Source organism: Protopterus annectens, chromosome 10.part0, assembly GCF_019279795.1.
Source record: "Protopterus annectens isolate FY-2018-M chromosome 10.part0, PAN1.0, whole genome shotgun sequence".
Classification (NCBI taxonomy): domain Eukaryota; kingdom Metazoa; phylum Chordata; order Ceratodontiformes; family Protopteridae; genus Protopterus; species Protopterus annectens.
The window spans coordinates 319,508,508-319,523,155 of record NC_056744.1 but is presented as its reverse complement, the minus strand read 5'-3'; the positions used below and the strand labels follow the sequence as shown (position 1 = coordinate 319,523,155).

The window sequence follows — 14,648 nt, the reverse complement described above, 5'->3', positions numbered from 1 at the left end:
ATCAGTAAGAATTGTACTCATTTCATCTCCTTCTGCTTCGTGTAGGAAGTACAGACATCTGAGGTTACCACATCCTTGGGCTTAGGTAACCCTTTCTGCAGTTCCCGCTTTTAATGGCATTCAAGGTGAGTAGCAGGTGTGGGGAAAAGTAACCTTCAGCAAGAATCAACTGTGATAAGAGACAGCAGCTAGGCAGCACTATATGGGGTAGGGGGTAGGTGTAAGTTAGACCGAATCAAGTATGATGAGAGGGATGATGTGAGGAGATGTAACTTCAGTTAGTACCAGGTGTGGGGGCATGTAAGCCTCAGGTAGTACCAGGTGTGGGGGCATGTAAGTCTCAGGTAGTACCAGGTGTGGGGGCATATAAGTCTCAGGTAGTACCAGGTGTGGGGGCATGTAATTCTCAGGTAGTACCAGGTGTGGGGACATGTAAGTCTCAGGTAGTACCAGGTGTGGGGACATGTAAGTCTCAGGTAGTACCAGGTGTGGGGGCATGTAAGCCTCAGGTAGTACCAGGTGTGGGGGCATGTAAGTCTCAGGTAGTACCAGGTGTGGGGGCATGTAATTCTCAGGTAGTACCAGGTGTGGGGACATGTAAGTCTCAGGTAGTACCAGGTGTGGGGTCATGTAAGCCTCAGGTAGTACCAGGTGTGGGGGCATGTAAGTCTCAGGTAGTACCAGGTGTAGGGGCATGTAAGCCTCAGGTAGTACCAGGTGTGTGGACATGTAAGTCTTAGATAGCAGCAGGTGTAAAGAGAGAGAACTCTCAACTGGCATCAGGTGTGGGGAGATGTAACTTTTGGACAGTATCAGTGTCGGGAGTTTTAACACTCAGGTTGAAGCAGATGAAATGAGAGATAACTTTCAGCTAAAAGTGGCTGTTGGAAAAGATAACTTGTGTAGTACAAAACATTTGAAGATGTAACTCTTAGCTAGTACCAGCTGCAGGAAGAGATAAATACTGCTGTAATTGTACACTCCTTAAGTAAGAATATATAGCACATTCCTATAGTTAATTTGCTGATTTCTAGCTCAAGTTGAAAGTCTACTTTCTGAGACTCAATATACCTTTTTATAAATCATAGCAATTCTACAAGTTTGAGGTTTGTTTTAACATGAAGAGCATTCTTTACTCTAATTTACAGAAAATACTCCACATACAGTGTTATTAAACTTCATATCATTAAATCCTAGTGTTGAAGTCTGCACTTTTAGTTAAGTTTCCATGCATCATAGCTAAGAAATAATTTATCTGGCCCTATATTCACTTAACTGCTTTTGCTTGTGTTAATCTTAGTGTTTTATCTTTAGTCTAAAATAAACCTGTTACAGTGTTGCTTATAAATCATGTCAGATAAATACTGTTATACGGAGAAACAGGCTCTGACCTGAGTCCTTACATGCCCGATACCCACTATGCCATCACAACATCATCTACATATTGAGCTGTCCATAGCTGTCCAGCTGTAGCACCTGTCCTGCCATTCTTTATGTGCCCATCACCAATCTATTCTGCATGCCACATATCATACAATGCCTTCAGGACAAATAAACTTCCTATCCCACAGGCATGTCAAATATTCCCCTTCCCATGCACACAAGCATGGTTATTGTCACACAAAACTGCAAAAGCCATATTAGCCCAGATCTCGTTCTGTTTTCTCTAACTCCAACAATGCACCATGATTCATACCTTCCTTGTAAATTGACTATCTTACCTTTCAGCAATATTTATTCATATTCCTCAGAAATTTCCATGGGCTCAATAATTCTAGCACCATTCCCATGTTCTAGCACCATTCCCATGTTCTAGCACCATTCCCATGTTCTAGCACCATTCCCATGAATTATAATGTCTAAATTTTGAACACTGCATGAGGAAACAGATGAGACTCGACAGAAGAACAGTGTAGTAGTCTGAAACACTGCTAGATCCCAAACACACCCTCTTGAGTGATTTACCTGTGAACACTGTAGAAAGTTATACCTTCCAGGATTGTAGCCCAAAATGTTGGATTTGTGAACAAGTTCACCTACTACTCCCCCGTCCCAACACAGATGACTTTTTTTAGAAATTACAATGTACTGAAATTTATTTCATTAGGATCATTTGGTTGAATTTGGTCTGGATGAATACTACACTAAATGAAAGGTTATTTGGTCAAATGTTTTTCTGCAATATTTATAGAGATTAGAGGCTTTCCAGCTGAAGATGGTTTTGTTATAATTAGCTTTATGATGAGGTTTAGGTTTAGGGTGAGGATTAATATTAGGGTAAAGCTTAGTTTTATGCAGCACTGAGATCTTAATTTTGGGTGTGTTGATTTTACAAATCAATTTCTACTGCATTTTGCATTTTCACAAAACTTTTTTTTAACTAATTAGCATTCAGAGTTCAGACTTTTATTGATATGGATTTGGTGGTTAAAAGGATGTAGTGGCCAACTATATGTTAAAAATACATTTTGTTCTTTTAGTTGACTATGTTATTTTTGTAGAAGAAATGTGGAAGTGAAAACACACATGATTTGCAATTTATTTGCATGGGAGGTACTAAAAATATGTATTGTAAATTTACACCTTCAACACAAACACTACCACTCTCAAACTAAAGGTCTTTCAAGTGAGTAATTGGTATTAACAGCCATACATTAGCATTTAAGAGACAGTTACTTTCCTTTCTGACTCATGTAGTCTTTGTATTCCATTTATTTGTTTCATTTCATAAATGCAACAGGCCTGATGCTGCAAACCTTATCCATTATATCTGTATTTAGCATTTTAGGGAACACATACATTTGATAAACGTGTTGCCCCTACATTGGTAATATCTAAATCACTCCTTGTAAAGTACTTCAGTGAAGTATTTGCATAAACAGTATTGTTTTATTCAACATAGTACTGGATACAGATTATTAGGAAACAGGTATAGTTGTTAATGGTGTCATAAATATATATGTGTTTCTTTTTTAACCAAATATTTCTGTTTTGTATGTTTATTATGTACTGTGGTGGGAAGAATACATTCCCTGACCTACAGAAACTGATTTCTGCATACATCTTCCCCTTCATACCCGTGACTGAAGCTCATTTTCCTATCAATGTTTGTCTTCTAAGTCCTTTGCTTACAGTCTGTGTATGACAAACATGTAGAGCTCTGTGCTGTAAACGACTCTGAAACTCATAATATTATGTGTATAATGCTATACATACTGGCCTTACTAACATATACTTGGATGAACTGAAAATGAATTTGAAATATCATGATTACATCTAGCAGGTATGCTGTCAAGCATTGCATTTCACTGCTTTATTTTTCACAGCGAGTATGTCAACGTCTTCATTATACTGATTTACTGACATATAGCATATATAAATATATATAAATATATATATATATATATATATATATATATATATATATATATATAGGTGTGTGTGTGTGTGTGTGTGTGTGGGAGTGCAGTGTGCATGTCTGTGTGTGGGAGTGTGGTGTATGTGTGTGTGCGTGTGTGCGTGTGTGTGTGTGTGTGTGTGTGTGTGTGTGTGTGTGTGTGTGTGTGTGTGTGTGTGTGTGTGTGTGTGTGTGAGTGCAGTGTGCACATTTGTGTGTGTGTGTGCACAGGTGTGTGTGTGTGTGTTTGTGTGTGTGTGTGTGTGTGTGTGTGTGTGTGTGTGTGTGTGTGTGTGTGTGTGTGCACGTGTGTGTATGTGTGTGCATGTGTGTTTGTGTGTACGTGCATGTTTTTGTGTGTGTGTGTGTGTGTGTGTGTGTGTGTGTGTGTGTGTGTGTGTGTGTGTGTGTGTGTGTGTGTAGAAGGTATAATAAGGACATTGAGTTTGCTTGGATCCTCATATTAAAAGTTTTTTTCACAGTATATATGGAAGCTTATGCATTGATACAAATTCTAACCGTAACACATAAAATGCATTCCTTTCTATAACTCATTCAATTAAGTAACACTTTACAGTGTATAACAAAGGCACTCTGTAAAATCCAAATTCTTTTGTCTACTCCAGCCTCTGTACTGGCAATTTCCTATTTATTACTCTGTAAATTAAATTTGGTGTTTTGTTTCATGGACTGCATTACCTTAGGCATAAAAGTCTGTTGTATCCTAGACTATTATCCAACTCAACACCATAATCCATTACTTTGTAAAACATTAATACACAAAGTATGCATTAACTGAGCAAATTTGTGTTAAAGTACTCTATAACCTCTGCATGGTTAATTCTATTCTCTCAGTGTTTCTGTATAACTAACTTACTTATAAAAAGTTCAGATGCCTAGAACGTTGGTGGCGGGCACAGAAATATGTAAAAAAAAAAAAGTTTTTTTTTTCTACAAGCCAAAACAGCAAGCACCTTTTTAAGCACTTGGAATTATGTTTGGACACAATTTGAGTTATATTTCAACTATTTTATTTATGCTTTTCTATTTAGTTATTGCTAATGAAAATCCTTAAACCTGAATGTATAAGTTATTGTTGAAAAAAATGTAATATAAATTTAAGAATTAATCTCTCCTGAGTAAAATAAACTCAAATCTAAACTAAAATTACTTTCTGTATCATCACACTGTACTGCTGTAGTAATAAAGTGCAAGCTATTCCCATGAGAACTATTGTTATGTCATAAGCAGAACCTTATCGAGCTGGAAAGGTATAGCACAAGACAATGAATCAGGACAAATTAAACAGTAATAAAGCAAAGTATTTCATTTGTTGTGGATACTTCTGGTAGTTCATTTTAAGATGTTAATAACATTTCAGCAAGCTATGAATTTGCAGTATGCACATCAGTACACTTCTGTAATGATCATAGCTCTAAAATGTAAATTATTTTCTGCGTTTTTTTCTATACTGCAGTTTAAAGACAGTTTGCAGTACAGTGCTAAACATATTAGTGTCATCTGTAAACAGCAAGTTATACAGTAAGTTTAAATTCCAATCTGAGATCAGTGCTAACAAAGTCCAAGTGCATTGGTAAGCCTTTCTGATTATATTTTTTTTTTTTACCAAGTGGAGGAAATAGTCCATGGTCTGTAGACTTAAGCCCCTTCTATTTCTTTTCATCTGACTGTGCACTTGACCCGATCCTTCCCTGACCCTTTCATGTGCTTGTCTTTCTGAAGGTCCTCATCCTTTATTATTAACTCTTTTAACCTTGTCTGTCACATTCTTTATGTTTTTTTGCCTGTGATGACCTTTTGTATCATTCTTGTTCAAGTGTTAACCCCAATGCCCCTGTTCTTGTGATTTTTATCTCTGTCTTCCATCCATCATGAATGTTACCAACACAGTTACATCACTTTTTTTCTTACTTCACCCTGTTCTTTGTATTTCCTGGACGGACATTCTTCCATCTGTCCAGCTTTTCCATCTTTTCAGCCTATCGTCCTTTCCCATGCTTCTATCCATTAATTTGTCCTTTCATGTCTCTAGTCCTTTGTTTTTCTCTGTCTTCGTACCAATTTAATTCTGTCCCATCTGTCTCTCCCATGTCATTTACATGTCATATGCATACACAACATTCTGATTTCTGACAATGTAAAATGTTAAAATACATCTCAGCATTAGCACCTAAATGTTCAAATGTAACTCTTTAAATGTTATTTGAATAGTAATACTCACCAATAAGTTTCTCAAATGCAGGTGAGGATTTCCCCATCGATGTAAACTGTTATAAAAAACAAATTATACATTCTGTAATAAAATCTAATTATGAAATTGGATAAAAAACATGTAGAAGATTCTTGCATCACAACAAACTACCAAAACTATGTACCTCCTTCAGTTGGTTCAGTTCTTTCTGTATTTCCAGAATGTAATAACATCCCAGCGCAACTCCAACCAAGGCCAGCAGAAGAAGAAAGAAGATAAGTGTGGCGAGCCACGAGCTGCAGACTTTTCGTTTTTTCTTCGGTACACCAGCAGGTGCTGGCCATGCTGTGGTGCAGACACGCGGGGGAACAGGAGGAGGTACAGTGGAATTGTGACTCCCTTCTACCCAAAATACAGGAGGATAAAAGTAATTCAGGTTGGACTGCATGTCCAGGAAGCTAATGGTTATACAGGTGGACTTCAGATGTTCTCCAACTTTATAGTCCAATGCACGTGTGTCAGTTAATTGATGTTCTTCTGAAATGGTATATGATTTCCATCTGCATGATCTTTATAAGTGACTGCACTCTGTTCCGAGTAGAAACCAATTCACCCCCACCTTATTACAGGAGGTGTAGCTAACAACATTTTCCACTTTCTAGCTCGCACGGTTACAGATTACTTCCTTGAAGCTGCTACACTGACAACAGCAAAGAAAAAGGTAAGAAATAATCTGTCTGCAAATAAGAAAGCGGCATATAATGTATGACTCAGAATGTGCAGTTCGAGTTTAATATTAGTGGAGCTTGGTCACTGCACAGGAAAACCACAAGACAGAAGGACAGAGAAAAAGACATCTGATAAGGAGGCACTGCTGTGTCCCTGTAGCTGAGGAAAACTGCAAACTACAACAGGCAGACCGCATTTCTCTGGGGTTACTTTTCATTTTTAAGTGTTTCTAGGAGACATAAATGAATTATAGACAATTCTGTGCTTCCCAATGGCCAGACATTACATTCACTAAGAAAGACAATTCCCTGTTTAATTTACTGAGCAATATAATATACTTTCCCATTTGCCTCAGCTGCTGAACCTGTCAGTAAATTATGTTAGTATTATGAGTTACAACTGGGAGTATAGCTTCAGAAGAATATCTGAATTGTGAAGGGTTAATCAGATTGTGTGGGGGAGATACAAAGTAGTGTGAACCTGCTGTCTTACTGTGAAAGGAGCACAGTCTTACTGTTAACAGAATAAGCATAGCATTAAAAGATGGAAATAGCATGCAAGAGATGATGATGCCTGTCGCAAGATATCACTGCATCCCACATCATAAGGGTACCACATTTCCTTACAGGCAATAGTGACAGTATTACTCTCATCCAGGGATGAGGCAGGGCTGCTGTATTTCTTGTTAACCCAGGAAGTAAAAGCAACAAAGTACTTTGCTAACCCAAAGGTAAGAGTGAGGGTTCTATATCTCCCTGCAGTCAAAAGTGAGGTGGTGCCATGTTTCCTCAGAGTATGACTACAGTCTCCCTCAAGGGGTAAGAATTAGGCTACTTTGTCTCCTCAGGTGTTAGAGTAAAGTGGTTGTTGTCTCCCTAATACTGTCACCCCAAGTATAAGAATGAGGGGTGGTGTGTTTTGCTCAGAGCTAAACAGAGGCTGCTACACCTTCTGTATGGTATGAATCCATCCATACATCCTTCCATCCATCCATCCTCCATCTCTTTTCCCATTTTGAACAAGGGGTTGAAGTGCCACTTCTACAGTGACAATCATCTCAAGCCAAGGTTTACACCTCCAGGTGGCTAGCCCTGCCATGTTAATTCATTTGTACCACTCACTTGCACACACTCACACCTACAGCCAATTTAGAGTGTCTAATCCACCTACTACATGTTTTTTGGAATGTGAGAGGAAACCAGAGCATATGGAGGAAACCTATGTGACCACAGGGAGGACATGCAGACTCCACACAGAAGGCACCCAAGCTGAGAATTAAACCAGAGAACCTGTTGCTGTGAGGTGACAATGCTAACCAGTGCATCACTGCAGCCACCCCTGTATGGTATGAATAAGGATACAATATTTCTCCATTGAAAAAAGTGACAATTGTGCCAATCCAAGCAAACTAATAATGGGGATGTTGAGTTCCACAGCAGGAAATGTTAGTGGCAGTTTTCTCCAAATTTAAACATGAGAGTCCTATGTTTCCATGGAAAATGCACTTTTAATTTCTTTGTGTATCCACACTTTAAAGGACATTATAAATAAAGAGAGTAAGAAGTTCAGGGAGTGAGACTTGATTATAGTGAAAAATTACCTGGAATGTCGTTACCCATTTTGTTTCTAATAAATAACCAAAAAAGCGAGAGACTGATAACATTTACAAGAGGTAACTGTTTCAGCTGTAAGAACTAATAAGATAACAGATATGTTACTGCAAATGACCTACAAGGGGACCCTCCTTGACTTGGGCTCATCCTTTCTTCTGCTTCACTTTGTTTTCTCTTTTGCTTCTATGTTAGGTGACATGCATGCAGTGTGCTGATGGACACTGTCATATAACACACCTTACAAGAACAACTTGTACAGCTTCTGAACCTGAAAACCTATCTGTAACTACTGAATAAGCACCCATCCTGCAAATCAGAAAAGAAATAGTGAAGATTTATCACTTTTGTTGTTTACAAAAATATGTAACTATTTATTTGCATGACCTACAAGGAGTTTCAAACACAGTCACCAGAAGGAGAGGCTTTCCAAAAATAGGGTGACAGGAGGATATTTCTGAACCACTAAAGAGGGTCCTCTTGAAGATCAACATATACTATAGCTATGAATTTTTTATATCTAACATCAGGGACAGTCCTTAGTGAGGTCTGACTGGGTTAAAACTACAGTAAAGTCCACTGAGGTGGAAGAAAGTAGATGAAGGAGAATTAAAATGTGAAGGTTTAGGAGAAGGAGTCTTGATGCACCAACGTGCTAAAGGAAGCCCAGTTCCTGAATCATGGCCCAAGCAACAGTGAATTCCTGATGTCTGGTTGTGAAGTGGGTGTGGTTGTGATCTGCCTGAACTGGAACATTTCTGAATCCAAAATTGAAAACATCCATGCTGCCAGACTGAACTGTGACCACTTAGTTTGACCTTTGACAACAACATTTTCCAGTAAGTGATGCACACAGAATTGCAAAAAAATGCAGTTTGCAATCCACTTTGACATGCTTTGATTGACTACTACATCCCCTATCAAATCACAGTAAAGCTGATCTGTGTCTCTAAATCCATGCATTCACTTCAGGAAGAATCAGAGCAGGCAATGCATATCCAAGGTGTAAAGAGTTCTATCACCCCAGATTTCTGCCCCTAGAGAAAAGACATTGATTACAGTCAGCTGGTTTAATGATACTTATACCATATTCTAGAGGAAAGTTAGATGGAGGCAGAGGGAGGATAATTCTTGAGAAATATAAGCTATGAGCCCATGCACATTAGGTACTGTAGCTCCATTGTGAAATATAAGCTATGAGCCCATGCACATTAGGTACCGTAGCTCCATTGTGACATATAAGATATGAGCCCATGCACATTAGGTACTGTAGCTCCATTGTGAAATATAAGCTATGAGCCCATGCACATTAGGTACCGTAGCTCCATTGTGACATATAAGATATGAGCCCATGCACATTAAGTGCTGTAGCTCCCTTGTGAAATATAAGCTATGAGCCCATGCACATTAGGTACTGTAGCTCCATTGTGAAATATAAGCTATGAGCCCATGCACATTAGGTACCGTAGCTCCATTGTGACATATAAGATATGAGCCCATGCACATTAAGTGCTGTAGCTCCCTTGTGAAATATAAGCTATGAGCCCATGCACATTAGGTACTGTAGCTCCAAGACCATGCTGGCAGAGATGATGGCTACCAGCAAAGCTGTTTTCCAAGTGAAACTTAAAAATCACTAATCTTCTAGGTTCAAATGGTGGACAGGTAAGCATATAATTCATGAAAGCTAATTCCATGGGAAGAAAGGGATTTTCTAAGATGGATGGAGATGCAGAACACATTTAAAAAAATTTCTTCTGACTATTGCTGGGCCACAACTCTGCCTGCTTTAAAATTATCACGTGCAAAAGAGCTGACACACGCACCTTGTTCATGCAATAACAAAAACAATATGTGTTTCACAATGGGAAGTCAGAACAGCCTGCAAACTCACTTACCACTCTGCAGAGCTGGAGAATCTCTTCCACTTGGCATAGTGCATCTGTCAGGTAAAGCCATCCAGGAAATATTAGTCACCTTTTAAACCCCTGCCAGGAAAATCACCAGGATCAGGAGGTCTACAGCAAGAACCATGTCCTGAGATGGAGTTCATCACTACTGGAACAGTAGGCGCCTAATTAATTAAAAATGGGAGTGTTTTCTGTATCACCAACACCAAGGAATCTGCAGTCCTGAAACCGTACCTCTCCTGCCACCAGAAAGTGAAAAGGATTAGTTCAGTCTTTCAGTCTTTCATCTCTAAACTTTGTGACAATGACTATGGAATTGAAGGAATGCATGGAAGGCTTACATGCATCTTCCTTGTCATGGGATGGAAACCTCTCCACCATAAACTCACCTTTGTCTGCTGAATGGAGCATAGCATGGGAGAGCATTGAGCAAAACAGGCTAGAGCTGTATTCTTTTAAGTGACAAATATGTCAACCTGTAGGGTTCCCCAAGTCTTAACGATTCACTCCAGGCACAGCTTCAGTATTCAGAAGTCCATAAAAAGACATGAGGAGCAGCTGCGGGAGCCGAACACCAGGATCAGTTCATAGGAATGGAGCAGCTGCGGGAGCTGAACACCAGGATCAGTTCATAGGAATGCATCAACTGCAGCCAGATGCTCACTGACTTTAAATACACAGTAAAACTATGTACCCCCTCATTTGTTTAGGTGTAACATGACAGACTGCCTGTCTGACTACAGCAGCAAAAGGACTACAACTTTTCTTTCCCGAATACGGAAGACCAGGAAAATCGTGCAGAGTACCAAATGGTTCACATGAATCCCACTCTCCAGGAAGACCACTATTTTTTAAATCAGGGGGATTTGTAATGAGAGAATTACTGTGCCAATGAAGTGTTTGAGGTCAGTGTGAATTGTTCACCAATCTGGGGCCACACATCTGTGCATTTATGGTGGCCCTGCAGCTGTTGATACTACACCACTGACTGCAACACTGATAGTCAGAGACATGCAAACAGTATCATTAATATCAAACCCAGAATGGTTGAAATCTGGAATTTGTGATGTGCCCTCATACAGGAAGCCAAAGACATGGCCCCTTATGCCCTCTCCATGGGCATTAATGACTGAGATTAAACAGTGTTTAACTTATCATTACTGAAGGCAACTCTCATAAAACAGATCAAAAAAGACTCCTCCTATTATATGGTTACCCTAGGGACTGCAGCCATAGAATACCTATTCCAGAGATTCTGTCAGTGGGCCACTAGACATCAGTCATCCAGGTAAACGAACATGTGAAATTCCTTCTCCTGTAAGGCCACAAGTACCATAGCCAACATCTTATTAAACACTTTGGTTGAAGAGACAGAAAGCAGCACTTCATAATGAATATGGTATCTGCTCTGAGAAAATCAAATAAACTTCCTGTGTGAATCCAAGACACTGATGTACCAGAGGCCATCTGCCATGTCTAGTGTCACCATCCAATTAAAGTTTTGATTTACCAGACGTGCTTAGTGCCACCACCAAGGTCCAGGAGAGGAAGGGAGAGGTCCCAGTAAAGGAGAACTTGTTCTTGTTTTTGTGGGGGAGTTGCTAGGTCTAGAAGAAGTGGAGAAGCTGAAGGGTTCATAAGATTCATTCACCATGGTAAGGATTTGTTTCCAGTTCAAGAGGTCATCTACTATGTTCTGTGAAAGCTGGCCAAATAAGACCTCTCATTCAAATGGGGTAATGGGAGTAGACTGCCTGAGTGCCTCCTTAAAACCAGACAGCCTCAAGCAGGCCACCTTATTCCCACGTCTGAAGGATTTATTTATTTTATGAATTCAGAGTTACTGAAAAGCATTTTATAAAAAAGAGAAATAATAAAATGTTTAAAATGTAACATTGAACATGTAATAAAACTGTACAGCAAACAGTAATAAAAATAAAATGTTAAATAATTAAAAACTTTATATTAAAAAAAATTCTTGAAAAGTTCAACATTTGGAAGACTGAATAACTTTGTCTGCTAGATGCCCAGTAGCTTCTCCTAAAAGTAAGATAACACAGAGACCTCCTAAGGGAAAATTCTAACTTGCATGTTCAAATCATGGATGATAGCTGATTCCAGAGGACCCTAGCAAGATATGCAAAAGAAATCATGTATTTTACTTTGTCCATTTGTTGACTGAGTAAGGTCACTGGACAACGTGTCCCTTTTCTGGGGAAACCTGGGAGCACTACATAATTATTTGACCTCCTCAGTGTCACAGAGCAGGCAAATGAAGTTGGGCAGAATCAAACCCTGTACCATACAAACAAGCAGCAACTCATTAACTTATAGCCTTACTCCTGTGTGATAACTGCACCTCATTAACTTATAGCCTTACTCCTGCGTGATAACTGCACCTCATTAACTTATAGCCTTACTCCTGTGTGATAACTGCCAGGCACCTTCCAGAAGATTCCAATGTAGGCCCCAGAAACACCAAGATGACATGACTGAGTTAAATGGAACTAACGTTTCAAAGGTTCTTTCAGGTAAACAGGATGCCGTTTGGGCAGGGCCTGGTATTTAGTGCAACCATCTTATTGAATAGCTAGTTGTAACTGAAAACCAACACAAACTGTTACACAGGGTGATGTGGTACATCTCAGGAATGCCACTTATCAATCTAGCCACCAATTTCTGCACCCAGTGCAAGCAGCTGAAATTTTCATCCTGTAACCCAAGGTTGACAAAACTGAAGTTGTCAAGGCAGGATAAACTCAGGGTATGAGCACTGTCCCAAAATCTAAAGATGGAATATACCACTTAATCTGTGCAATATTTTTCAGATGAAAATATCATGTCTAGATAAAGGTGACCACTTTATCTCAATGGAAGCCTACAATAAAGTGCAATGCCCAGAATGATCACATTACAACTGATTCACCCTATAAGTAATTGATGGGGATTGGAGTGGGGCAATAGATCGATACACAGTGGTGTGCACTAGTATGGCTACAGTCTTCAATGGCTTAAGCCTGAGACATTTACTGGTCATTCAGTCAAGTATAGCATCCAAGCAGTCCTCCAGGGATGTAAAGTCCAAGACATAATCTAGAGAAGAGGAGAAGTGCAGCTGAATGTCGTCAGCAAAGGCTTAGTAAAACCTATCTCGCCAAGCAATGACGTCCCTAAGCTGCAACATGTACATCGTAAGTAATACTGGAGCCAAGAGAGGTCTGCTGCCATTGCCGCCAAGAAAGGCCTGGTGTCCACTGCCGGAAAGCAGGTAAGAACCACAAGGTTTCCAAACTGAAAACTAGCACCACCCAGAAACTCAGAAAGTAAGAAGTGAAATAATTAAGGATGGTTCTCAATAATCCACAGTGGTCCATGGTGTCAGATACCAGTAAAAGATCAAACAGGACCAAGATGGAATATTAATGTTCATGTTTCACCTCCAGGAGGTTATTTTCCCGATACTCTGTTTGAACCTAAACCCAGAATGACAATGATCCAATAAAAATCATGAGACATCACATGTGAATACAGCTACAACTATACCACTTTTTCAATTACCTTCCCAAGGAATAGAAGGTTCCAGACAGGACAATATTTCTCCAAAATTCCTACACCTAAAGATATCTTCTTGAAACTCAGGGTAAATAAAACTTATAATAACATGATTAGAAAAGCCATGATCTATAGAAATGTGCGAAAAATTTGGATAATAATAGGAACTAGCAAGTCACGCCAAGATCTTAACAGCCACATAGAATGAAGATATCGTGTGCACATGGAATGCCGCTTAGCTAAAATACCATACATGAGAGTATCACAACTGATATAATCAAATTCAGTCTGCCACAAGGCTGAGCCATCCATGCCCAGCAATGTACAGTGCTCAGTGGCTATATCCTCAGTCCACCACAAGGCTGAGCCATCCATGCCCAGCAATGTGCAGTGCTCAGTGGCTGTATCCTCAGTCCACCACAAGGCTGAGCAATCCATGCCCAGCAATGTGCAGTGCTCAGTGGCTGTATCCTCAGTCCACCACAAGGCTGAGCCATCCACGCCCAGCAATGTGCAGTGCTCAGTGGCTGTATCCTAGCAGATAAATGCCAGAGTTTGGAAATGTTTTCTGCAAACAATCAAACGGCTTCCTCACAGCACTGGTAGGAAAAAAAAAACTTACTGAGAGGGCTTACGGGTTTTGCTGTCCAGCCTGCTAACTGCCAGTAAGAGTGTAGCCAGATGACTTAGTGTAGCAGAGATCCCTTTATATGAAGGAATTCTTTGTAGAAAGTATAACACTTATCCACAGCAAGTTTGCACTCCAAAAAGCAGAGTCATCTCTATCCCCTTCTATGAGTTGCTGTAGGGGCTCAGCTCATGGTCATATCATGACTCATGTCAAATGACAGTTCTAAGGTGCACAGTAACAGGAGCGACTACAGGCCCAGCATCCTAGCCATGGCTGGATTACATGCCATCATCAGTGCGTCTAGATCACCTGTACTAACATAAGTAATGTGGAGGTAATCAAGAAGTGTCAATAAAGGTTATTACCTGACCCATCATCAGTGCGTCTAGATCACCTGTACTAACATAAGTAATGTGGAGGTAATCAAGAATTGTCAATAAAGGTTATTACCTGACAAACAGAAAGGCATTACATCTCAGAAAGACAAGTACAAGGGAGTCGAAATGTGATTGATGCGATACATCAAGAGTTAGGTTCTCCTACCAAACTCGTAGTCCAATATCAAGCTTGAAGACTAACTCTAAAGAGTGTCAACATTTATGGCTTG

The 14,648-nt window shown here is 39.7% G+C and overlaps 1 protein-coding gene across 1 annotated transcript in view; it reads right to left on the bottom strand.

Annotated features, from left to right (window-relative positions):
• The window catches only part of FASLG (Fas ligand), a 28,070-nt gene extending 21,746 nt beyond the window's left edge, over window positions 1–6,324 (bottom strand). The window contains exons 1-2 of the mRNA XM_044084852.1: window positions 5,794–6,324; window positions 5,640–5,685 (exon numbers count right to left, since the gene is read on the bottom strand). Coding sequence (XP_043940787.1) covers window positions 5,640–5,685; window positions 5,794–6,057 — 310 coding nt within the window. The 5' untranslated portion in view covers window positions 6,058–6,324. The remainder of the gene's footprint in view (window positions 1–5,639; window positions 5,686–5,793) is intronic.
• Between the last annotated feature and the right edge of the window lie 8,324 nt (window positions 6,325–14,648).